General features: G+C 44.8%; 2 protein-coding genes across 6 annotated transcripts in view; one reads left to right on the top strand and one right to left on the bottom strand.

Annotated features, from left to right (window-relative positions):
* The window catches only part of UBE2F (ubiquitin conjugating enzyme E2 F (putative)), a 302,268-nt gene that overhangs the window by 78,279 nt on the left and 197,598 nt on the right, over nucleotides 1-26,391 (bottom strand). For both annotated transcript variants that reach the window (XM_075317487.1, XM_075317488.1), the window contains exons 6-7: nucleotides 20,897-20,967; nucleotides 14,107-14,164 (exon numbers count right to left, since the gene is read on the bottom strand). In XM_075317487.1, coding sequence (XP_075173602.1) covers nucleotides 14,107-14,164; nucleotides 20,897-20,967 — 129 coding nt within the window. The remainder of the gene's footprint in view (nucleotides 1-14,106; nucleotides 14,165-20,896; nucleotides 20,968-26,391) is intronic.
* Nucleotides 1-26,391, top strand: part of RAMP1 (receptor activity modifying protein 1) — a 464,674-nt gene that overhangs the window by 384,867 nt on the left and 53,416 nt on the right. The gene's annotated exons all lie outside the window — the stretch shown is intronic.

Here is a 26,391-nt window from a genome sequence, read left to right as displayed (position 1 = left end):
GACGACTCAGACCTCAATAGAGGCGTAGTTCTGAGTCCCCAACGAGGTCGCTCGTCGTTGTAAGGCTATGTGCGCACGTGTGCGTAATTCATGCAGTTACGCTGCGCTTTGTAGCGCAGCGTAACTGCATGCGTCCTGCGTCCCCTGCATAATCTATGGAGATTGTGCAGGGGCCGTGCGCACGTGGCGTCTTTGAGCGCAGCGCTTCGGCTGCTGCCCGAAGCGCTGCATTCAAGAAGTGACATGTCACTTCTTCCGTGCGCTTTGCCGGCAGCCATTGCTCTGTCTATGGCAGGAGCTGCAGGCAGAGCGCATGGAATCGGCTTTTTTTTTTTCTACGGACATTTTCTGCAGCGATTTGAAGCGCACGTGTGCTCTTCAGATCGCTGCAGAAATTTCTGCAGGGCTAGTACGCAACGTGCGCACATAGCCTTATGGCGTCAAACACAGCGATGTATGCTGCCCAGCGGGACACCAACAATCAAAAAATGAACCAAAACGTTCAGGTACGATCGTCGATATCGCAGCGGAGGGCCGGTCGCTGCTATGTGTCAAATGTAGCGAGATCGCTGTTGTGTCACAAAACCTGTGACATCTCAGCGATATCGCTAACGACATCGCTGTGTGTGATTGGGGCCTTAAGGCTTCCTTAACGGCTCTGTGTTTCTAAAGTATCAAAATATAAAATTGGATAATCTCGCTTTGACACAATGCTCTATGGCAACGAGATGAGAACAGACAATAGGTAATTGGCTTTCTGGACCTTCTATTGTGCTGTCACCCGATTATCAGACAAATCACCTAGGACATAATAGAAACGCAGATAAAGCTTTGAAAGCTGACCTTATCGGACAGAAATGTCTTTATTTGTGACACTAATCTCCCTCTTGCAGCATCTTCCAGATTTTCTCTTTGCCGTGCGCAATAAAGAATATGTTGAGGTCTCAAAGTTTGGCTGCAAAGTGTGATAACAGTCAGACGGGTCCTTTAAATTCCATGGTTGGAGGCACTGATGCAATATTTACTGGACCTTAAATTACAAAATGCGCTCGGGTAGCCAGCTATTTAAAGTGTTATCAGTTTGCTCAGTTACAAGTGACAGATGAGCCATGAGCCAACAACTAGGGACTATAAAAAAAAAAAACTACGTGCAAGCCAAGGACAGAAATTGTGTCCGTTTGATCTTACATAGTCCGGATGTGACCCAACATAGCACATGAAGGATCTGGTATAAATAGTCAAACTGCAGACAGGGCAATGAGAGTGAGAAAGGAAAGGTAATTAGAAAACGCAAGAAAAAGCACCGGGATGGGTCGCAACAGCCCGAGACAGAATGTGAACAAAGAATGACCCCAATTTTTAATAAAGATGGATTACTTTGGGTGTTCTCCAACCAGTCGTTACAACATGTTAGAGGAATTTAATCTGTAGATTCACATTAATAGAACACAAGACAAAATGATAAATTTCACGAATGATACAAGAGTAAATTCTTAGGAGGATCTGCACAAGTGGATGTCATACTCAATGTAACACCCTCCTGAGCTCCAGAGGTTAACGAAGATTTTGCTAGCCTCCCAAAAAAAAATAAGCGAATGTAATGGGAAGCCAGACTTGTGTTCTTCACACCCTTGCACTGGGGCCTCAGAAGCCGGCAAATACTTTCCAAACTATCCTAGTTTGCGGGGTAGAGTTTCTCTGTGCAGCTGCCATGTGTCACTGTGAGGATAAGGCCTCAGACTGAGGGGCAATGAAGAATTTCTAGTTTACCTTGATGTTGGAGAGGAACACAGCCCACAGATTTCTTAGGTTTCAGATCTTGAGTGTTAGGAAAATGTTCACTTGGAAATGGAAACAAGATACACTTCTCATAACGACCCAACAAATAATGCCAAAAGGATAAAGAAACATTTTAGGTAAGGATCCATGTAGATAAAACATATAAAAGTTAGAAAAATCCATTCTCACTGAGGATTCAGAATCTCATAACTAGGCTGCATTCATAAATTCAGGCGTCAGGGTCCATGATTCACCGTCCGGCCATGGTCTCCCAGTCCTAACGCCAAGGCCACTTGCACATGATGAGTATTTGGTGATCTTTGTACATCAGTATTTGTAGCCAAAACCATGAGTGGAACAATCAGAGGATAAGTATAATAGACACACTGTCACCACATCTGCATTTATTACCCGCTTCTAGTTTTGGCTACAAATACTCAGGTACAAAAAGCCACCAAATGCTCAACGTGTGCACGTAGCCTTATAAGATATATCAGGTTTTCAAGTTCAGGTTATGAGATACGCAGTTCATGTTCTTGGTCTGTATTTGTGTGAAACTGGCCATATGCAGAGATGAGTGGGGTTTCTCTCCATTTTTGTGTGGATTTAGTTTGACACATGGAGCACTCCGCTGAGACTACCCGGACTGGCTGCCGGCTCTCCTGACAGGAGCGGGTCGGCTGCATAGAAATACATGATACTGACCTGCTCAGGAGACCCGTCGGCACAACGGGGCAGTGCGAAGCAATCGACATGCGAGTCACATGCAACCATGACTCTGGCCTTAAAAAAAATATTGTTCGGTAACTGCAAGATTTATTATACGGTCCTGTCCGGGCAGTTGGAGACAATCATAATGTGCACTTCCGATGCTGTAGAATTGCAGCATTTCCTATCCTCCATTCAATGGTGATAGTGACGCTGAAAAGTGTATCAAAGTAAAAAAATAAATTTACAATATTAGAACCTGAGTCAGGTTACAAATCACGGAATGTCTGGGTGACTTGTGTTTTATAATTTTCAGTAGGAATGTCCCTATTAAGGTACGCTAACATCAGTGTATAAGAAAAAAAAACAAAACGGTCCCATTCTCATCCAGCGAAAGCAAGATGATTTTTTTTCTCACTCGTCACCCGCGCACTGTTTATATGTAACCGTTTTTTTTCATCAGCAGCTATAAATCATTTATAGTGTCCTATGCTACAGAACGGTAATGTATCCGTAAAAAAGGGATGTCACTATTGTGGTCTATGTGGCACCTGATTTTTTTCTTGCACCAGTAGAATTGAATTGAGTTTCGTCTGATTTACAACTCCATTTGCAACATGCTGCAATTTATTTCTCAGCCAGATCCGGGGCCGGGGCGGTACAGGATCCGGGGCCGGGGCGGTACAGGATCCGGGGCCGGGGCGGTACAGGATCCGGGGCCGGGGCGGTACAGGATCCGGGGCCGGGGCGGTACAGGATCCGGGGCCGGGGCGGTACAGGATCCGGGGCCGGGGCGGTACAGGATCCGGGGCCGGGGCGGTACAGGATCCGGGGCCGGGGCGGTACAGGATCCGGGGCCGGGGCGGTACAGGATCCGGGGCCGGGGCGGTACAGGATCCGGGGCCGGGGCGGTACAGGATCCGGGGCCGGGGAGGTACAGGATCCGGGGCCGGGGAGGTACAGGATCCGGGGCCGGGGAGGTACAGGATCCGGGGCCGGGGAGGTACAGGATCCGGGGCCGGGGAGGTACAGGATCCGGGGCCGGGGAGGTACAGGATCCGGGGCCGGGGAGGTACAGGATCCGGGGCCGGGGAGGTACAGGATCCGGGGCCGGGGAGGTACAGGATCCGGGGCCGGGGAGGTACAGGATCCGGGGCCGGGGAGGTACAGGATCCGGGGCCGGGGAGGTACAGGATCCGAGGCCGGGGAGGTACAGGATCCGAGGCCGGGGAGGTACAGGATCCGAGGCCGGGGAGGTACAGGATCCGAGGCCGGGGAGGTACAGGATCCGAGGCCGGGGAGGTACAGGATCCGAGGCCGGGGAGGTACAGGATCCGAGGCCGGGGAGGTACAGGATCCGAGGCCGGGGAGGTACAGGATCCGAGGCCGGGGAGGTACAGGATCCGAGGCCGGGGAGGTACAGGATCCGAGGCCGGGGAGGTACAGGATCCGAGGCCGGGGAGGTACAGGATCCGAGGCCGGGGAGGTACAGGATCCGAGGCCGGGGAGGTACAGGATCCGAGGCCGGGGAGGTACAGGATCCGAGGCCGGGGAGGTACAGGATCCGGAGCCGGGGAGGTACAGGATCCGGAGCCGGGGAGGTACAGGATCCGGAGCCGGGGAGGTACAGGATCCGGAGCCGGGGAGGTACAGGATCCGGAGCCGGGGAGGTACAGGATCCGGAGCCGGGGAGGTACAGGATCCGGAGCCGGGGAGGTACAGGATCCGGAGCCGGGGAGGTACAGGGTACAGGATCAGGGGCAGGGGGTTAGATTTAAAGCACCAGTGCTTAAAAAAAAAACCCCAGTGGAGTGGTGTGTTATCAAAAAAAAACAAAAAAAAACATTTTTAGCATTCCTGAAAATCATTAACAGCACATGCACAGACATTATTACACAATAAGGTAATCCACATGGCTAAGACATCTGAGAACATCCAGTTTAATGTTGAAGGATTTGATAATGATGAGTCTTTGGGACCCCCCCCCCACACACACACACACACACAAAAGCAGGGTCTCTGTTTATCTGTCCAGCGCCTCTGTAACTAAAGTTATTTTTCGATCTGTGTAATTCCGTCTGTGCGTCCCTCATCTGTCGTTTTGAGCAGCACAGCATAACCCGAGGCGATCCCTACGCCGGAAAGACAACATCGGCATTTTGCACATTCAACATCTGTTGAGGTAAATTAAGGTATTCAATCTGTACCGCTATTATTTGATTAGATTCATGAGCTACATATGTACAGTAAGTGTTATCAGAACATAACATTACTTACAGTAATAGTACACAATGCTGCATCATCAGATCACATAAAAGATTGCGGAGCCCCATCAAATTAATTTCCTCCCATCAATCATAATCTACCAGAAATCAAGACGACAGTTTTCTGAGATGGAAAAGTGAGTTATCTATTGAGAAAGTAATGACATTGTCCAGTGTGTTGCGGGGGGTGTACTTATCTAAGGCTAAGTTCACACATCAGTTTTTATCTGTCTGGCTGAATCCGGCTCAAAAACCTATGCAACGGATGCGGCGAAACAAACGGATGAGTTGCATACATTTTTCCATGCGGCCCGTCCGTTTTTTGCTGGATACGGTTTGATACTGAGCATGAGCAGTTCAAAAAACCGCATCTGGCGGCCGGATGCGCTGTTTTGCTGCAGGACGCCGCATCCATCAGCGTCCATAGGCTTGCATTGTAAATGGCACTGCATTGCGCTGGATCAGGCACGATGCGTTTTTTTTAGCCGCAGCAAAAAAACACAGCATGCAAGGTTTTATCCGGCCGCCGCACCGGCTAAATATGCCGCATACGGCAAAAAACGTACGCAATGGAAGGCCATGCGGCACAATCCGGTGCTAATGCAAGTCTATGTGGTCAAAAACAGATGCGGCGACAGCTGTTGCCGCATCCGGTTTTTCAGAAAAGCGCCGGATTGTGCCGCACAGCAAAAACCTGATGTGTGAACATACCCTAACACGCCCTATTGGAAAATCATACTCATTTGGCTGGGCTGAAGGTCCAAATGTATGGATTCATGGATGATTGGTGGCAGAAAGAACAACTAGCAACCACTATGTTGGGCTGAAGTCATGCAGTTTAACCACTATATGACCAGCCTTAAATTTCTTTTTTTGTTTCCTCACCTTCTTCCAAGAGCCATAACTTTTTTATTTCTCTACATAACTATATGGTGGCTTGCTTTTTGCGGGACAAGTTGTACTTTTGAATGACACCTTTAATTTTATCACATCAAATGAAAAAAAAAATCAAAGTGCCTTGAAATGGCAAAAAAAAGTGCAATGCCACAATTTAAAATTTGTATTTACCATGTTCACTATACAGCAAAATTGACCTGACAAGATGGTTCTCCAGGTCTGCACAATTATACAGATACCAAGCATGTTTGGTCTTCAGGATCCAGAGCAGTTCTGCTCCTCTTTTCATTTATGTCATTACTTGATGCGTGAGCGGGAAGTCTCTTACAATGTATGGCTATGGAGCATTGTACAAACGCTCCATGGACTTAAAGGGTAAATTTCTCTTCTGGGTCTCTCAGATTGCAGTATAAGGCTACATTCACATGACCATTACAATTTTGCGGTCCGCAAAACACGGTCCGTTTTTTCATGGATGCATCTGTGTGACATCCGTTCTGTTTCTTATATGGGCCGTGTGTCATTCGTGTACCTTCCATTTTTTTTGCGGACCGCAAAACACAGAAGCAACTAGATAGATAAATAGATCACCAGCCAAGAGATGGATCACCAGCCAAGGTAAAGCGGACAGCTGTGGCCTGGTATTCTCAGGCTAGGGAGGTCCACGGTTCTTGGACCCTCCCCAGCCTAAGAATAGCAGGCCGCAGCCGCCCCAGAAGTAGCACATCTATTAGATGCGCCATTCCTGGTGCTTTTCCACAGCTCATCTCGATACACTGGTGCGGTGTCAAACGGGATAATATATGGGGTTGATACCAGATGCATAATGTCACCTGGCATCAAGCCCTGGGGTTAGCCTGACATTAGTAACCAGTCAGTAATGCAGTGACCTGAGCTATCATCATAAGGTCAGCCCAGGTCACTGCAGGCCATGACCAGCACTGATTTCAGGAGGTTAGCAAGGTACATTACCTGTGGTGATGGAAGCCGCAGCACACCTGACATCAGCACTGGTCACTGACTTCTATGACCCCCACGCTCTCAGATCACCTCTCGCGAGCGGCCCGTGATGTCACCGCTAGTCACAGTCTTGGATGGCCCATGAGAGGTGATGTAAGAACGCGGCTGTCAGTGACGAGCGCTGACGTCAGGAATGCAGGAGTTCATCATTGCAGGTAATGAACTTTACTAACTTCCTGACGGCCACGCTCATTATCCCCGCGGCTGCTCGCACTGCATTGCGGGCATTTGCGGACACACTGCAGTGCGGGCATATGCGGACACACTGCAGTGCGGGCATATGCGGACACACTGCAGTGCGGGCAGTCGCGGGGCTGGAGTGGGACACAGACTGCAGGGGCACCCGACGGAGGTCACACGAAAGTGCTTCTGGGGATTTTGTGGACCCATTGACTTGTATTGAGTCACGGTCCGTTATTACGGAACAGAATAGGACATGTTCCAGAATAACAGAACCGACATACGGTATCTAATGTGTTTTTTTGTAGGATCGGATGCACATGGGAGTGCTACAGTGTGCCATCTGATCCTACACAAAACAAAAGACATTGAAAAGATGGTCCTGTCCGTGGGTCCGCAAAAAACAGGAACTGACCAGGACAGACGGAATGGTCATGTGAATGAGCCCTAGCCTGGAGAGTCTGAAGAAGGGTGATGTTACTGGGCCATTCATTGTTCATAAGGATAATGTGGTCACTGTGGGGATGTTCGCCAATTCTCCATTAACAGGTCGAGTTTCTACAAATGAAAAAAAAAAAAACAAGCTCCTCGCAAACCTGGCAATACCCAATAGATAAAGACTCAGGATCTAATTTGTGTAATTTGTGTAAATGGACAGAAAATTCCCTGTAAGGCCAAGTACACATGGCGGTATAAAACATTCAATATTTAAAAAATAAATTCTAAAATCTTGGCCTTTTTACTCTGACCAAGTCTGGGCTGACCCTTCCTGTCAGTACAGATCACTTTTTGTACTCGTCTTTTATTATAATCCTGCCTGTAACGATAATGAGACAAAATCTATGTATACATAACACAGGATCCTCCGCTCACAATAGAGATGGTCACAGGCCATTCCCGCCTACACAGATCACAGAGAAAGCCAGAAAAATGTACTACAGAAGTCAATGATCACGTCTGTTGGGGTCTTTGGTGTAAATGGCTGCTGTGAAGCATATGTTGGAATGCTACAACAGAAGCTCAGGCGAGGAAGTAATAAGATTCAGAAAGTAGAAGAATCAGAAAATTGAAAGATAAGAGAAAAAAAAACACATTTTGTTTCGTTATCTGGTATCTAATACACACACACACACACACACACACACACACTTTAAAGGGGAATACAGGAAATCATTACTAAAATATGAACACTAAAATTAATTCCTCAGGAGTAAAGTACAGGTACAGTAGCTAATAGAGCTTTGAGTAATAGCTCCACAATTGGATGTGTTCAAACAAAATGTTCCTGTGTGGAGCACTTACAAATGTGCCCCTGCTATGGCTGATAATACGGGAGCATGGTTCGTGCATACCACAGCTGCCATTCAGAGGAAGAAGCAAACGAGAGAATAATGATAACACAGCAAGGGCTCGCATCGGCTTCTTTCTGTGAGGCAACACATTTCCCAGTTTGTTTTATCACAGGAGCAAGTGTTTCTGCTGCATCTTCAGCCCTTGGAGCTCACCATAAAAAAGACCAGGAGGAGCTCCGGAGGCTGGAGAGCTCATAAGTAGGGCTGAGTGGATCCGGACTGTAAAAGTCTGGATCCACGCGGTTTCATTGATATCTAGGTGCTGGACCCGTGCGCACGATCCGGATTCGGCAAATTAAGTAAAAATAAACAAAACAACAAATAAGCGTCAGTTTCATACTTACCGAGACTCTGTGTCATGGTGGCACACTGCTTCCGGGTCGCGCTTTCACTTTCTGTACTGTGTACGCAATCACACAGCTTTCTGTGTTTTCCCTGCCCACCGGCCGTCCTCTCATCTGTGATTGGTTACTGGCTGACACGCCCCCCAGCCTGTGACAGTCTCTGCTGCGGTCATCGCTTATCGCGGCTCAGTAATAGGCTGCACTCAGAGCTGGCAGTCTTCTCTATGGTTGCTCGCTCTGAGATGTAGCAGTGCTGGATGTGTCGACGTAGGACATCGTGTGGATTACGCCGGACCTGCAGGGTGTTTGGGCTGAATAAAGTGGTGAAGGAGGGTGCGTTTTGTACTTTTTTTCAAATAAAGGATTTTTCTCTGTCTTGTTTATTTACATTCACTTATAGGTTTGTGTGATGCAGGTATCTGATAGACGCCTGTGCCATCACAAACCTAGGGTTTAGTAGCAGCTGTGCGCCGCTATTAACCCCTGCTATTACACCGATTTGGCACCGCACTAGGCCACCGGGAAGAGCCGGTATCGCACCGTAATTGTCACATCTAATATATGCAGCAATACCAGGCGGCTGCGGGCTGGAATACCAGCCCCCAGCTGGCGTTATCTTGGCTGAGTATGAAAATTAAACGGAACCGCACGTCGGTTTTTTTAATTATTTATTTATATTAAAAACCCGGAAGGAGTGTGCCGCCATGGCAGCGCCTCGATGAGTATGCTACGCTCGCTCCTATCCCCTCCACAGACGTTTTTAATCTCTGTGTTCCGTTCCCGTTGACTTATATGGGCACTGGATTCTGGAGCGGATCAGACTCTTCTTTAAAATCTGGCAGTGATCTGACTGTCCCGGATTTTTGGGCGTTCGATCAGCTCTACTCATAAGTCAACAACCTGATTTAAGTGTTCTGTGGACTGGAAACAAAATGTGTTACTTCACATAAAGAAGCAGCTTTGAGCCCCTGCTATGTTATCCGTATATTCACATATTATAAGTAACTTATGCTCTTCTCCTTTGGCCTGGAGCTGTGGTTGAACATGAACTGGAGCAGCTCTGCATGACCGGACACAGTCATTACACAGTACACAGCAGGGGCACATTTATAAGGTTATCTCAGCACAGGAACATTTCTTAAAACCCATACAGTTGTGGAACTTATTAGTATTCCAAGATCTATTGTTAAAATGTACTTTGCTCACGGGAAACTTGCATTAAAGCAAGTTAAAAAGAGTAGATAAAAAAAAGAGGCGAGCCTCAGATAATAGATATACTATTAAGGGAACCTAAGGGATGGATTCTGGCAAAGTTATCTGAAATCCATTCTGAATTATGAATTTTTTTAAATAGTCTCTGTAGTTTGATTCACCACTGAGACAGATTAAATAGAAAATAATTCTAGGCTCAGTGTCGCTGGGCACGGGGGCTTTAGTGCAGGGCAGGGTGTGGATGTGTATTCCATAAGGATCAACTAAGACATTTTCAAAAGATAAACAACAACAAAAGGTATTGTCGTGGACTCTGGCTGCCGTCCAAGTGACGACAATCATTTATTCAAGTTTTCAGCTTTGAACAAATGGAAAATCACTCTGAATGTGACCATGAGCGGATACTCATGTTATTAGAATATGAAAGAGAGAAAAGTATTGTATTATTACGTGGGAAGAAATCGCCGACATCTACAACACAATGTGCCGATGTCACATACGTGGAGCAGTATGCCTGTGTGAACGGCACTGAGCGATGTACCGGATAATGGAAAATATGATAAGATCCAGCCGGTATGGTGCATGCACGGTCTCAGGTCATCCTCAAAGGCAATGTGGCTGATGTGTGATGGTTGTCATGCCGACCGTGCGGCATACGAGGAATAAAAAGTCACATTATATAACAATTGTCAGACACGTTCTAAGATCACTAACACAAGGCTCTGGAAACCGCTCCGGGGAGAACGGACAGAAAGTCAGGTGCATAGTCTGTGTATTACTATGGTGTGAGCAGAAAGAAAAAATATCTATATTGTGTTACCTAATAATGATTTTACAGATTATAGTCACCAATTTTCTAAGTAAATATATTCCTAATTATTAACATGAATTTCTTACCAGATATAGGCAACAACCCATCCACTCCACACAGGCAAAGAAATCAAACCATAGATGTCCATAAATTTAGTGATGTGTAATAATGCGAAATGACAAAGGCAAAAAGAATTGAACACATGAAAAAAAGAGGTGAAAAAAGCCATGATACCAGCTAAAATTTATCAGTAATTAGAAAGCCATCCTGCCACTTGTTGAAAAATATCAGCTGGTTCAACTGATAACCTATAAAAAAAAAAAGTGTACCATAACCAAGGTGCCACACAAGAAACATCTCATAATAGGTAAAACCAGTGAGCTATCTCAAGACCTTTGCAACCTTATTGTTGCAAAACATACTGATGGCATTGGTTACAGAAGAATTTTTAAACCACTGAAGGTTCAAGTGAGAACTGTTGGGGCCATAATCTGGAAGTAGAAAGAACATAATTTCACCATAAACCATCAACGACCAGGTAGCCTCCACAAGATTTCAGACACAAAAGTGAAAAGAATTATTAGAAGAGATGTCCAAAAGCAAAGAACCAACTGCGGAGAGCTACAGAAAGACCTGGAGTCAGCAGGTACAATTGTTTCATAAAAAAACAAAGCTATGCACTCAACCTCGATGATTTGTGTGCAGGCACACTGTGCAAGATTCCATAGTTGAACAAAAAGCAAACTTTGCTCAACAACATTTAGACAAGGCTATGAAATACTGGGAGAATATAGTCTGGTCAGACGAGACCAAAATTGAATTCTTTGGATGCTATAATACACTCGATGTTTGGAGGCCAAAAGGCACTGCATATCACCTCAAAAACATCATACCAACAGGAAGTTTGTAGGCGAGATCATCATGGTGTGGGGCTATTTTTCAGCATACGCCAATGGCAAACTGCATGTAATTGAAGGAAGGATAAATCGACAAATGTACCAATACATTCTTCATAAAAATCTGCTGTCATCTGCCAGAGTGATGAAGACCAAAAGAGACGGACATTTCAGCAAGACACAGACGAGGAAACGCTCAATTGGTCTCAGAAAAATAAAATAAAATGGCTAGAATGGCCCAACAACCACCTGACCAGAATCCAATACAAAATTTATGGAAGGAACTAAAGCTCAGAGTTTGAAGAAGAAGCCCACGGGACCTTCAGGATTTTAAGTGTTTGTTTGAAAGGATGGACCAAAATCACACCTGAGCAATGCAGGCAGCTAGTTTCTCCATACAGGAGGTGTCTTGAAGCTGTAATCATCAACAAAGGCTTTTGTACAAAGTATTAAATAAAATTCAGTAAGTATGTTCAATTCTTTTTCCCTCTGTCATTTCTAATTATTACACATCACTAAATTTCTGGACATACATTGTGAGTTCTTTGCCAGTGTGGATTGGTTGTTACCGACATCTGGTGAGAAATTCATGTCAATAGCACCTTTAGAAATATATTTACTTAGAAAATAGGTGACGTGTTCAATACTTATTTCATCCACTGTATAGGCATAATGATACCTATAGGCAGTTTTAGAATATACTGTAGAAACCTAAAAAACCCTATATAACACCATATGAAAATGGATATCATAGCCACTGAGGTAGTGGATATGAAGGTGGAGGAGTGCAATGTCTCTAACATCCACCAGCTCCGTGATGTCACCATGGAGGAGTGAAGAGGATTCCAATGGCTCATATGTAGCTTTAGTGAACTCTATGCCTGCCAAGATACCGTACCATCCCAATATGTAGTGGGCGTAATATTTGGAAATACAGTGGAACCTCGGATTACGAGTAAACCGGTGTGCGAGCATTTCGCTATACGAGAAAAGCTTGCTGCAAATTTGTAACTCTGTTTGCGAGTAACGCTTCTGGTTCCGTACTTTCAACGTGCTCCAACCCGCTCCGGCTGCTTCTTGTGGTTCGCAAGCACGTGGATCCGGTAACAATTGCAGGCTGTGCAGGGGCTGCTGCCGTCTTTGCTTCATCTTGGCCGGCGCTGAGCTCTTTCTGCACACCTCCCAAACAGAGGCAAGCTGCTCATGTGTATGATGTCCGCGCTCTGGCCAATCATAGGCAAGCGGCTCATGTGTATGACGTCTGCTGCTGAAGCACTGACAGCGGCAGCCCCTGCATCCGGCGCAATCATTACCGGGTCCACATGCCTGCCGACTGCAAGAACCAGAGAAGAGGCTGCCGAGGGAAAGGAGGATAGGTGAGAATAATGTATGTATGTATGTATGTATGTATGTATGTATGTATGTATGTATGTATGTATGTATGTATGTGTGTGTGTGTGTGTGTGTGTGTGTGTGTGTGTGTGTGTGTGTGTGTGTGTGTGTGTGTGTGTGTGTGTGTGTGTGTGTGTGTGTGATGGCACAATAGGAAAATTGTCTGAGTTTCAATTGTTTCCTATGGGAAAAGTTGCCTTGCTACACGAGTAACTTGGATTACGAGCACACGCACAGAACGAATTATGCTCGTAATCCAAGGTTCCACTGTACCTCAAATTCAAAATGTAATATACTTCGGATATAGCCATGGCTCTCACTTCTTATGCAGGGCATTGCAGCTTAGGTATCCATGGTTATGACCACGAGTAACTAACTCTTTATATGAGTGGGCGTAACCATGGATACCAAAGCTGCAATGCCCTGCACATGAGGTAAGAGACATGACTGTATCAGGAGAACTATAGTATATTTCGAATTGGAAATATTTGCTAATATCATTACACCTACTACATATTGGGATAGGATCTTGGAGATGGGAATAACCCATTAGGGCAGTGCTTGAAAATAATAGTGGCCACATAAAATATTGACACTTTGGGCATAATTTGGCCATTTTCCATTAGGGGTGTACTCACATTTGCCGTCAGTGGTTTAGACATTAATGGCTGTGTGTTGAGTTATTTAGAGGAGACCAAATTTACCCTGTTATATACGCTGTACACTGAATACTTTACATTGTATCACAGGGTTGTATCTTTGTGCCATGAAAAGATAATGAAATATTTACAAAAATGTGAAGGGTGTACTCAATTTTGTGATTTTCTGTAAGTCTGGTACTCAATCACACTTCAGTATTTTTTTTTTTACGACAGTCAATGTAACCACAGCAACCAGTGTCAGTCAGCTGCTGCCAAGGCAAGCTAAATTATGGGGTGCATAAAAAGGCAGAAAAGCACCCATTGGCAGCATACAACCCGCATTGTAGTGGATCAGTGAGGCTAGTGACTTCTTTGTCAGTGGAAGTAGTTGTGAAGGGGTCACTAAAATAGAAAAAAGGAATCTAGTGCCTTTTTTCTAACAACAACAACAACAACAACAACTGAAGAGTCCTAATTCAGAGATTTATTGCAATGTGTCATACGTGGAGTCAGAAAGGAGGTTCCCCTCATATGATCAACATTGACTTCCAAGAGAATAAGAAACTAGATGGCATATCAACTAATAGTTGAAAAATGGGTTTGTCCTTACCTTTAAGGTTCGTGTTGGGGCCCAGCCCGTGCCATCTATCGAGTGCTCTCTCAGTAAACTGAAAAAGTGAAAAGAAATCGACATATTAATGAGGAGGTCTAATTTCCTATGTTATATGTGAAAGGTATGGTAAAAATGTATAGTAGATATGGGTCCAACGCCTATCTTGAGAATGGGGCAAGTCAACAGGAGATTCCATAGAAATTAATGAGTATTCTGACCACCTCTCCACCAACAGTAGTGGTGGGTGACCGGGCCCTGTTCATGAGAAAAATGCAGGGACCTGCGCTAACTATACTATATATTCATAGCAAACCCTGTGAATATGAAATAAATGTAAATACCTCCTTAAAGAGGCCTCTCACCAAGTCAAAAGTGACTACCGTATCTCTTGGTCTTATTTTATTCCTGGTGTTACTCAGAGTATTCAGTGGGATTTTTTTTTTCATGGTCTCAGGGATATGGCTTTTTGGTTAGTACTAATGCTTCTGGTCTTTATAAGGAGACGTGGCTGCGAGGAGCCTCTGGCGACGTGGCTGCGAGGAGCCTCTGGCGACGTGGCTGCGAGGAGCCTCTGGCGACGTGGCTGCGAGGAGCCTCTGGCGACGTGGCTGCGAGGAGCCTCTGGCGACGTGGCTGCGAGGAGCCTCTGGCGACGTGGCTCCCAGGATCCTCTGGCGACGTGGCTCCCAGGATCCTCTGGCGACGTGGCTCCCAGGATCCTCTGGCGACGTGGCTCCCAGGATCCTCTGGCGACGTGGCTCCCAGGATCCTCTGGCGACGTGGCTCCCAGGATCCTCTGGCGACGTGGCTCCCAGGATCCTCTGGCGACGTGGCTGCGAGGATCCTCTGGCAACGTGGCTCTCAGGATCCTCTGGCAACGTGGCTCCCAGGATCCTCTGGCGACGTGGCTCTGAGATGCTCTGTATAATATTCTTATTGGTAATGGCGATAACAGTAGAACTAAATAAAAAGAGCACAGTCTGCCATTCTGGTCATTTTAAAAACTCTAAAATAAGTGAAAAACAGGGAGCATATAGATGTTCCCCACCTCCCTCCCACCCCAATACACATGAGCTCATCTATGAGCATGTATGCCAACGTGCCCCACAGACAATGCTAAAAGGGTGTCTAATTAACGCTAGTAAACGAATAAATTGACATTTGCCTCAAAGTCACAAAAATCGTTTCCCTCCTATAATAAACACAACTAAATTGAAAAGTGTAATTATATGACCTACGTGTCACTATTAAAGAAGCATTAACACAACAACACCAAATCACAAATAAGATTATCAAAAAAAATAAAAGTAACAGGCTAGTATTTATACACTTGGGTGTACAGCAGAATCCGCCCTGGACACAAGATCTTTAGTTACATTTCTGCAACTGAGTATTCATGGTAAAATCCATTGATATGGTGTATGATATTTGTCTAGAAAACTTAATTTGTCATTACTTCTGGCACAAACAGCAATATTACATGGATTTATAGGATCTGCAGCAGAAAACTAAGCAGAGAAAACCAACTGGGAAATTTACCTTATTAAAAAAAATAGATAATGGAAGATTTTGTAATAAACCGTACCCCTACTGAAAAATGTGCTTCACTGAGCCCTAGGATCCTCACATTCAGCACCTATGTAAAGCCTTTTCCTGCAGAGATCAGCGGATTTTGCTGCAGATCTCCAATTCCCAGGTCACTAAAAGGAAGTTTCTATTGTTCATCACATTACACATATATAAAAACGAGCCCGGTCCTGGTGACTGGTTCTACAAGCTCCCATTACTCTTGTATCCCAGTACCTCCATACCTGGCATTTGTGCACTTTGCATAAAAGAGAAGAGGATTGCTGGCCTATATCAGTGTTGAGGCTGCTGTAATCACAGGACTTCATCAACTGGCAAATATCCCCTATAGACACGCAGCCAGACTACAATTTCCTATTTGCTACCCATATTCTTATCAATAAAAGGTTTTTTTAAGCAGCAGTGATTTAGGTCTCTTCTGTCCCATACTGATATATGCAGAATGCAGGGCAGTGTTTTTATATACATTTTTTAATTGAAATTGATTTTTACATTCCGAGGTGTTGAACATCGCTGACCACCCATCAATTAGCTTGTTTGCTGATTTGGTAACCTGTCAAGTGCAATATGCACCCAGGACCATGAGCAGTTCTGGGTGCATGTTGCTAATCCCTGCCCAACCTTCCCTGCATCTAGTAGCATAGATAAAGAGATCTTTAGAAAAAGTATTTGTAAAGATCCCATATGATATGCTAATGAGGTCAGTGACTAGTCACAAGGGCGTTAGTTCCCTTAGCTACTCAGCACCTTAGCATGTCAGTATGCCCCTATGGGCGTGCTAACATGCTACTGAACGCTCAGTGTCAGAGGAGGGTCGCGCCCACCTCTCTGCTGCATCCGACTCCTGGATTTCTGCTCAGTGCACATGATCCCGGACTTTCACAATGGTCAGAGAGGTGACCGTGACCATGCCTCATTAGCATGTTAGCATGCCCAAAGGGAAATGCTGAGTGGGCTGACTAGCCAAGGGACATAATGCATTCTAGAATACTGTATATAAGAGCCCAGACTGCTATGTAGAATGTAAAAATCACTTTTATAATATTCCCCTAGAGGGGGGGGCGGTCCGGTCCAATGGGTGTTGCTGTTCTTCTGTCCGGCGCCTCCTCTCTGCAGCGATCGACGTCCTATTTCTACCCAGCCCAGAGTGGATGACGCATCCTGCATCATTCACACAAGACGGTATTGTGGTCCTGCGGAGGCGCACTTTGATCTTTCCATAAGTACAAGGTGTTCAGTGCTCAGAGACATGGCCGTGGTAAAGAAAGCTGAAACCAACCACCACTGAGCAAATGGATGGACCACCACAGTTTACAATCTTGTAACTGACCTAAGTTATATATGATGATGGACTTACTGCCTGGTGAACGGTGCATATTTCCATGTGTATACAAGGGACTCCCATTTTTATTTTTTTATTCACACATTTGACAGACGTTTTCCCATCATACTAGGACTTGAAGTAATCTGCCATTGTATAAATTGCGTTGTTCTCCTTTTTATTTGCTCTGCTATCTAGAGAATTAGCACAAACCTTCACTTCGCTTCAGATGTCAGTAAGGCGGAGGTGGGCACTGCTATGGGCTGGTATTATTAGAGATGAACTAGTTAGTCTTTTTCTGTTTGAATTAGGCTACTTTCACACATCCGGTTTGAGCCATGCGGCTCAATCCGGCTGTGAAACATATGCAACGGATGCGGTGAAAACACCGCATCCTTTGCATAAGTTTTTACATGCAGCCGGTCCGTTTTTTTCCGGTTGCGGCACGCTACTGAGCATGCGCAGTGGAAGAAACCGCATGCGGCCGGATGCGTTTTTTCCGCATCGCGCCGCATCCGGCGTCCATAGGCATGCATTGAAAAATGCGCCGCAGCGGCCGGATGCGGCGCAATGCAGTTTTTTTGCCGGAGCAAAAAACGTTGCAGGCAACGTTCCATCCAGCCGCGGCATCAGCTAAATCTGCAGCATGCGGCAAAAACCGGACAGAACGCAAGCCCATGCGGCACAATACGGCACTAATGTAAGTCTATGCAAAAAAACGCAACCGGTGGCAAAAAAAACGGTTGCGGTTTTTCTGCAGAGCGCCGTATTGTGCCGCAGAGCAAAAAACGGATGTGTGAAAGTAGCCTTAGAGACTCAAAATCATCTCCCAAACCCATTGCCAGTTTTTAGAAAACAGTTTCTAAAAGGTCTACAACTTTCAAAAAAAATTACGATCTTTATGCAGTACAATGCTCCGACGTAGCATGGACGTCTGCACTGCTCGGCAGCCAGTAGAGATCTTTTAGGGAACCAATCACCAGGAGTTTAGTATATAACTAAAGCCAGTGCTATACTGGCACCATCACACAGATTCTATACATACCTGTAGTGGTCAGCTCAGATGTTTAGGTTTTGAAATCCAAGAAAAAAGTAAAGTTTATAAAATTGGCAACTGCTTGAGTGACAGCAGCTGAGGAGCAGATAATATCAGGGGGGGTATTCAGAGTTATCCCCTCCCCCTCTTAGAATTAGCATAAGTATTATACAGTTGATGTAACTTTTCTCTTCCAGGACCTGTGGTGAGGTCATACCCATGTGACCAGAAGGGGCAGGGCCTCAGCCAATAGGAAAATGTTGCTCCCTGATATCAGCTCTGTTAGCTGAGGCTCCACCCTTTCTGGTCACATGGGTATGACCTCACCACAGGTCCTGGAAGAGAAAAGTTACATCGATTGTATAATGGTAACGTCTAAATCCCAGTGGCCAGAGGGACTTCTGCTGACGTCACGCCCATGTGACCAGAAAGGGGCGAGGCCTCCACTGACATTGCTCATACCAAGAAGATACATTATTCTTCTAAGTCCACGTCGGCATAAAGTTGATTATAATATAAGTGGAGGTCTGGGGGTGAGACCCCAGATGGGGGGAGTTAAGCCCCCACTTGCATGAGTATAGTAGACGGAAGGAAACATCACCATGCCCACCAAATAAGCAGTCACACCCACTAAGGAAGTCAGTCACGCCCACAGGTCCTTCTACCTACTGGGATTTTCCCACAATCATTGTATAATACTTATGTTAATTCCAACAGGGGGAGGGGGTAACTATGAATAGCTCTCAAGATATTATCTGATCCTCAGCTGCTGTCACTCAAGAAGCTGCCGATTTTATAAACTTTACTTTCTTGGGTTTCAAAACCTAAACATCCAAGCTGACCACTAAAGGTATGTATAGAATCAGCCTGATAGTGCCAGTATAGCACTGGCTTTAGGTTATATACGAAAATCCTGGTGATTGGTTCTCTTTAAAGATGAAAGAATAATGACATGGCCCCTTCCTCACCTGATCTAAACCCTTCTGAGAACTTGTGGGCCCTTCTTAAATATTAGATTTATGGTGAAGGAAACCAGTCACCTCTCTGAACAGTGTATGGGAGACGGTGTTTGGTGCAGCCCAAAAACTTGATCGTCAACAGATTAGGAAACTAGCAGACTCCATGGATGGACAACTTATGACTGTTGCTGAAAAGAGAGGTGACCATATTGGTCAGTGATATTTTTGTGAAATGTATTTTTGTGTATTTTCTGTTTGGTTATTAATTTTCTCTAACTTTAACAAATTAAAATAAACAATTGAGATGGAAAATTTACATTTTTCATTTATTTGCCTGATAATTCTGAAGACAGATATTCTCCTAAGAAGGACATAAGCTCACTTTTACTTTCTTAAATAGTCAGGTTTCATGTTTATTAAAGGGAACCTGTCAGCAGAAATTTTGCTCTAAACCTAAAAGTTTCCCCCTCTGCAGCTCCTGGGCTGCATTCTAGCAAGGTTCCTATAGTTTTTGTGCCCCCTTTTAGACCAAATTAAATACTTTATAAAGTTGTACCTTTTGGTATGCAAATCTTCTAAATCCATGGGGGCGGGCTGTCTGGTGTCCGTTACTGTCCCTCCTGACGATTTACGCCGTCCCCCAATGCTCCATTTCATATCTCAGGACGCCGTCCAGTGTGCCCAAGGTCCCCCGCATGCGCCGCGCGACTGTACCGGGACTGTGCACTGTGTGCACAGTGTGACCGCTGGTGACGTGTTGCGCAGGCACGAGATTATGGGCGGCACTGTGATGCTGTGATTGTCATCAGCAGGTGCCCACCCATAATCTTGTGCCCGCCCTTTCCCCTCTGCCTCCAGCGTTCTGCGCAAGCGCTGGCCAGATGACCCGATGTCACCTCTCGTAACCGGTGGTGTCCTGCTTCGCTCCTCCCATCTATTTCCTGCTCCAGGGCAAGATGAGAAAGAGGGAACGTCGGGTCATCTGACCAGTGCTTGTGCAGAACGCTGGAGGCAGAGGGGGAAAGCACGGGCACTTGCTGATGACAATTACAGCGCCGCCCATAATCTCATGCCTGCGCAACACGTCACCAGCGGTCACTGTGCACAGTCCCGGTACAGTCGCACGGCGCATGCGCGGGACCTCGGGCGCACTGGGTGGCATCCTGAGGTATAAAATGGAGCGTTGGGGGACGGCGTAAATCGGCATGAGGGACAGTAATGGACACCAGACAGCCCCCATGGATAATTTAGAAGATTTGCATACCAAAAGGTACAACTTAATAAAAGTATTTAATTTGGTCTAAAAGGGGGCAGAATAACTATAGGAACCTTGCTAGAATGCAGCCCAGGAGCTGCAGAGGGGGAAACTTTTAGGTTTAGAGCAAAATTTCTGATGACAGGTTCCCTTTAACCTCTTGGATTGACCGACAGAACTGTAGTTGTTCAATAATCGAAAATACAAACTGCCTAATTGTGCTCATTTATTTTATATATTAGTCGGAAGTTTCTTAATCTCAGATCACCGACTTTTCCTCAAAATACGGAGGATATAATAAGGAATTTTGCAATTGTGACAAAATATCAGCAGAGTTCAGTACCACAGAGGCCTTGCATCGTTAGTCCCTGCTCGTTAGAGTATTTCATAACTGCTAAGGACTACAATATCGGTTTCAGCGCAATTGTTCTATTTGTAGAGATCTTTGTCAGTGGTTTTCCTAACGACTAGTGTCATTACAGAAAGGGAATAGTAAGCAATCAATAGGTTATAACCTTGGCTTGTACAATATGATATTCTGAGCATTAAAACTTGAGTCAGCACAAAGGGAAAAAAAAATGTAAAGTAAAACAAATACAGCACAACCTTCATAAAAAAGCAGCTCTCACCTTAAACAGATTTCCCCCGTCTCGGTGATGTTCGGATGCCAAATCCGTGTTAAGCACTTCACTTTAGGAGGCTGCGTACAAAGGAGAAATAAATAAATGTCACAATGTTAGGAGGAAGGTGAGACAAGCCATCCATCACACTCTGCAAGTTCTCTTTATGGAGCGGCGGCGACATGCCAATAATCACACTGGAAAATAAATGGCTTCAGATCATTTTTTAAACTTGCTCATTGCAGTTTTTAGTTTTTGAATGGTGTTACACCAGGCAAACGTTGGAATATTACTCCGCTGAAGGTGAGCGGAGGTGCGTAAAATTCACATTTCCTGCCAATAAAGCTGCAACAGTCCCTAAGAGACTTCACACAAGACTTTAATTTATGAGAGCTACAACACAGACAGATGTAATGAGAATGTGAACATGTCCCTATAGGCCTATGCATGTACAAAAGGGCTTGATCATCACACTTTCTTTTTACGGCTTACGTTTTACACACGTCTATTTCTAGAACCCTGAAACATTTCAAATATTTTATCCAGACAAGTTAGGACAAAAACAAAGGACGTCGGCACAAAAAGATAACTTATAAGGAATCTTTATGTAATTGTCACAAAAGGACATCAACAAGCACACTTTATGCAAATATTCATTTTGCGACCTTGAAGAAAATTTATAGGATTTATGAAGGTGGAGTTATATCTCTCAAAAGCCGCCGGCTTTCAGTCATGCACGTGTGCCAGTTTAGCTACCATCACTACTCCACTCACCGAACAAGGAGGCTGTTGGCACACCCCAGCACTACGCCTGATGAACTGCAGAGCAGGCTGTCAGTCAGTGCCGAGGTGTGCTCACAGCCTCCGCTCTTAGTGTTGTGAGTGGTGACCTTAGCGAGACTAGCACTCCTGTATGACTGAAAGCTGGGGTCTCCCAGGAGAAAAAAAAAAGTTCATTTTCTCCTAGGTGCCGAACTTTGAGTATAGCAATCGGACACCTTCATAACGCTATTAAAAAGAATCCAGTCACCAGGTTTTTCCCTTATGAGCTGCGGCCACCAGCAGTTAGCTCTTATATACAGCATTCCAGAATACTTTATATAAGAGCCCAGGCCGATCTGTAGAATTTAAAAAACACCTTTATAATTCTAACCTAGTGGGTGGTAGGGTCTGATGGGCATTGCTACTCTCGGTTCGGTGCCTCCTCCATCTTGTGCGATCGCCGTCCTCCTGCCCAGCCCCCTGTGCATGATGGGTCCTGAATCATTCAGAGAGCTCCTGAGCATGCACACTTTGATCTACCCTGCTGAAGGCACAGCAAAGTACTGCAGTGTGCATGAACAGGTAGTCTTTGACCTTTTCTCACATCTGTGGATTACACTACTTTGCTCTGCCCTCAACTGGGCATATCAAAGTGTGCAGGAGTGCAATGGAGGCCTCTGTGTGAATGATGCAGGATACGTCATGCACACGGGGCTGGGCAAGAGGATGGTGATTCCACAAGATGGAGGAGGCACCAGAATCCGAGCACCGACACCCATCGGACCAGACTGCCCCCTATGTGAGTATTATAAAGATGTTTTTTGTGTTATACAGAGCGACCTGGGCTCTTCTATACAGTGTTCTGGCATACTGTATATAAGGGCTCGCTGGTGGTGGCCACAGCTCATAAAGGAAAAACCTGGTGACAGGTTCCCTTTAACCTGCAGATTAATCCATAGTTTCGCACATGACAGGTTCCCTTTAAGTTTTATTAATATGAGGCAGAAAAAAAAGTGAATAAAATCAATTACAAAACAAAAATCTTATTCTCATTTGGAAAGAAAAAATTCTCACTTGTATGTTTGAATTTGGAAATATGGAATGTGTTTTGTGAATAATGCAAAAATAATGAAGGACCAGGGCTACAAGGTACCTAAATGTTACATTAGATACATGGTATGTAGAAAAGTAAGGTTACTAAGACGAATACATTGTTTTGCAGCAACCATAGTATGGAAATGTCCTTGAGAAGCCATCAATACAAGTCACACAGATGTAACTAGGTACAGGCTGTTGTGATGGGCAATATGGGCACAATTTTGGCTTAAAACGGTTTTAAACGATACAAAAATGTGCAGCTTTTGAAATTTTCCCTCCAGCTGCAACAACTTTTTGAAAGCTAGGCAAAACTTACCCAGTAGAGTATGTAAACGAGTGCGGCTGCCAAAATCACCAGAATTTAAGGCAAAAATGTTCTGTAAATTACATCAGTAACAAACTTTAGTAGTACACCTCTTATGCTGGAGCACGGCATTAGTTAAATGTGCCAAATTCATTAATAGATGCACACCTCAATGATTTGGAAGCCTCTTACTCCGGTGTCCCCCTTCATATGAAACGCTAATCTTGAAAAATCGGGGCATACAATTGCACCAATTTTTATGACTTCGTCTATGACTTTTTATGTCATAGAATTAAACTAATAAAATATAAAAAATAAAAAAAAAAAAAAAAAAAAATCACAAGGCAGAAGTTTTGTAAGTAACTTGTGCAATTTTTCTGGCAAAGCAGAAGCAAATTTTGGTGAATGTCTGTTTTCCACAAAAATGAATAAGTCATTAGGCTTATACTGACTAACCACGGGCAGCCTGAATCACACATTGGCTGCTCGATTGCAGACAGGTACGTATTATTCCAAATGATGCAGAATTTCATAAAGACAGTTTGGAAATCCATTCAGAGTAAATAGGGAGAAAGCTCAGTAGACCAGCGCAGCCCATAGTTGAGTGACAACATGGTCTGCTTCTTGTTGACTGTGGTTCGAGCTGGATGAATCTACATGACCAGCTCCCATTAAAAATTCTCCATTAGCAATTTTAGCCCATAAAACGCTCATTTCTCCTTTATGACTGCAGCCATTGCTTAGTGCACACATCTACAGAAGGACTCAAATTTATTTTCTAAGCCAGATAACCTCAAAAATATTCAATGGCTTCAACCATAAGGGTGCTTTCACACTTGCGTTGTTTTCCTTCCGTCACAATCCGCACTTTTGGAAAACAACAGAATCCGTTAACGGATTCCGCTGTTTCCCATAGACTTGTATGGATGACGGATTGTGCCAAAAGTACCTGCGTTGCTTCCGTTGGCCGACGCTGCGTTGCTTCCGCCGAGCGGAAGGAACGCAGCATGTAACGTTAATTGCTTGCGTCAAAATGACGCCGAGAAGCGGATTCAGTTGCTTCCGTTAAAATTTATAATGGCTCCCTATGGCAGCGGATTCCGTTGCAAAGTACTTTACAACGGAATCCGCTAATTTCTACTGAGTATGCAAAAAATGAAAAAAAAACAAAAAAAAAACCAAAAAACCCAGCGCCGACGCATTCCGTTAGACGGACGCCTAACGGACGCCAAGTGGATGCAACAGGTCCATTATTTCACAGGAATCAGCTAACGGATTCCTGTGAAATAACGGATCCGTTGCATCCGTTGACACCACAAAAAAAAATGGATGCGTCAAAACGACACAGCAACGGACCCAGTGGATTTCGCCCAAAGCAAGTGTGAAACTAGCCTAAGATGAAGGGTTACCCGGGATTGAAGTAGGGCAAATGATGCGGCTGCCATAGTGCTTCCATCAATCCAGCCCTCGATCCCTTGTTTATTTGCATAGTTTATTACATACTTTTGGTTACATTGTCGTTAAGGAAGTATTCCTTACAAATGTTATCCTTAAAGGGAACCTGTCAGGAACCCAATTGCTCCACTTCTCCCTCTGCCATTGACTTTTGCAGTGATGATTCATGAAATGAAAAGGGATTTACTGATTGAACACAGTACTTAGAAGGATTCAGCTAGTTTGTTTATAATGATGCAATGTCATAGATCTAATTGAAAAAAGAATAATTAACTGGATAGAATGGTAAAATAAGTAATTGTAAGTACACAGTGCTATATAATATGATGACTGCAATATATTAAAGGGAACCTGTCAGGACCCATATGTGTTCTAACCTACAAGCAGGGTGAAGTGTGGCCTAGAAACCCCTTCCTACCCATCCCTGTGTTGTAATATTGCGTAATATTAATGTATAAAAATACTTTATTACTTATGTTCCCTATGTAAATGATCTATAGGGTCTAACCCCTGGGCGTCGCATCGCCCCGTGCGCGTTTGCATGCTTTCCATGGTGTCACGCCCCTGTGGGTGTGATACCATGGATTTACATGAGCGACGTCAGCTCCTTGAGATCCTGCGCGTGTGCACTTGCCATTCCTGCAGACTTGTTTGTTATCTGGGTGCTTGCTTCTCGGCTGCAGACGTGCTCTGTGCATGACTGGAACCGCAGGAGTCTTCTGAGCATGTGCCCAGGGGACTAGACCCTCTGATCATTTACATAAGGAACATGTAAATAATACGGTGTTTTTATACATTCATATTCTACAATATTACAACACAGGGATGGATAGGAAGAGGTTACTAGGCCACACATCACCCTGCTTGTAGGTTAAAACGCATAAGGGACCTGACAGGTTCCCTTTAATATATTGCAGTCATCATATTATATAGCACTGTGTACTTACAATTACTTATTTTACCATTCTATCCAGTTAATTATTCTCTTTTCAATTAGATCTATGACATTGCATCATTATAAACAGACTAGCTGAATCCTTCTAAGTACTGTGTTCAATCAGTAAATCCCTTTTCATTTCACGAATCATCACTGCAAAAGTCAATGGCAGAGGGAGAAGTGGAGCAATTGGGTCAGGAATTCAAGAGGGGGACGACTCATGCAGAGAAAAGGGACTTCCTGTTTATACATATTTGAGAGAAAAGAGAAGAATTAACTGGGTAGAAAGTAAAAAAAAAAAAAAAGAAAAATTTTTAAGTGCACAGTGCTATATAATATGATGACTGCAATATATTAAGAGGATAAAATCTTTGATGGGAGTGCTTCTTTAAAGATATACAAGTCAATTAGTACTCCTTATGGAAAATGACTGAACTTGCTAAATAAAGCACATTTATAGCTCAAAAGAGTAGTATGAGATTTATTAAACATCTTAAGGTCCAGTCACACTAAGCAACTTACCAGCGATCCCAACAACGATAGGGATCGCTGGTAAGTTGCTAGGAGGTTGCTGGTGAGATGTCACACTGCGACGCTCCAGCGATCCCACCAGCAACCTGACCTGGCAGGGATCGCTGGAGCGTCGCTACACAAGTTGCTGGTGAGCTCACCAGCAACCAGTGACAAGCCCCCAGCGCCGCGTGGAAGATGCTGCGCTTGGTAACTAAGGTAAATATCGGGTAACCAACCCGATATTTACCTTGGTTACCACCGCACGGAGCTACACGTGCAGAGAGCAGGGAGCAGCGCACACTGAGCGCTGGCTCCTTGCTCTCCTAGTTACAGCACACATCGGGTTAATTACCCGATGTGTGCTGCAGCTAAATGTGCACAGAGCAGGGGAGCAGCGCACAATGCTTAGCGCTGGCTCCTTGCTCTCCTAGCTAC

The sequence above is a fragment of the Anomaloglossus baeobatrachus genome, chromosome 7, assembly GCF_048569485.1.
Source record: "Anomaloglossus baeobatrachus isolate aAnoBae1 chromosome 7, aAnoBae1.hap1, whole genome shotgun sequence".
NCBI lineage: Eukaryota > Metazoa > Chordata > Amphibia > Anura > Aromobatidae > Anomaloglossus > Anomaloglossus baeobatrachus.
The sequence above is the reverse complement of the archived record's forward strand: the minus strand, read 5'-3'. Positions and strand labels throughout refer to the sequence as shown.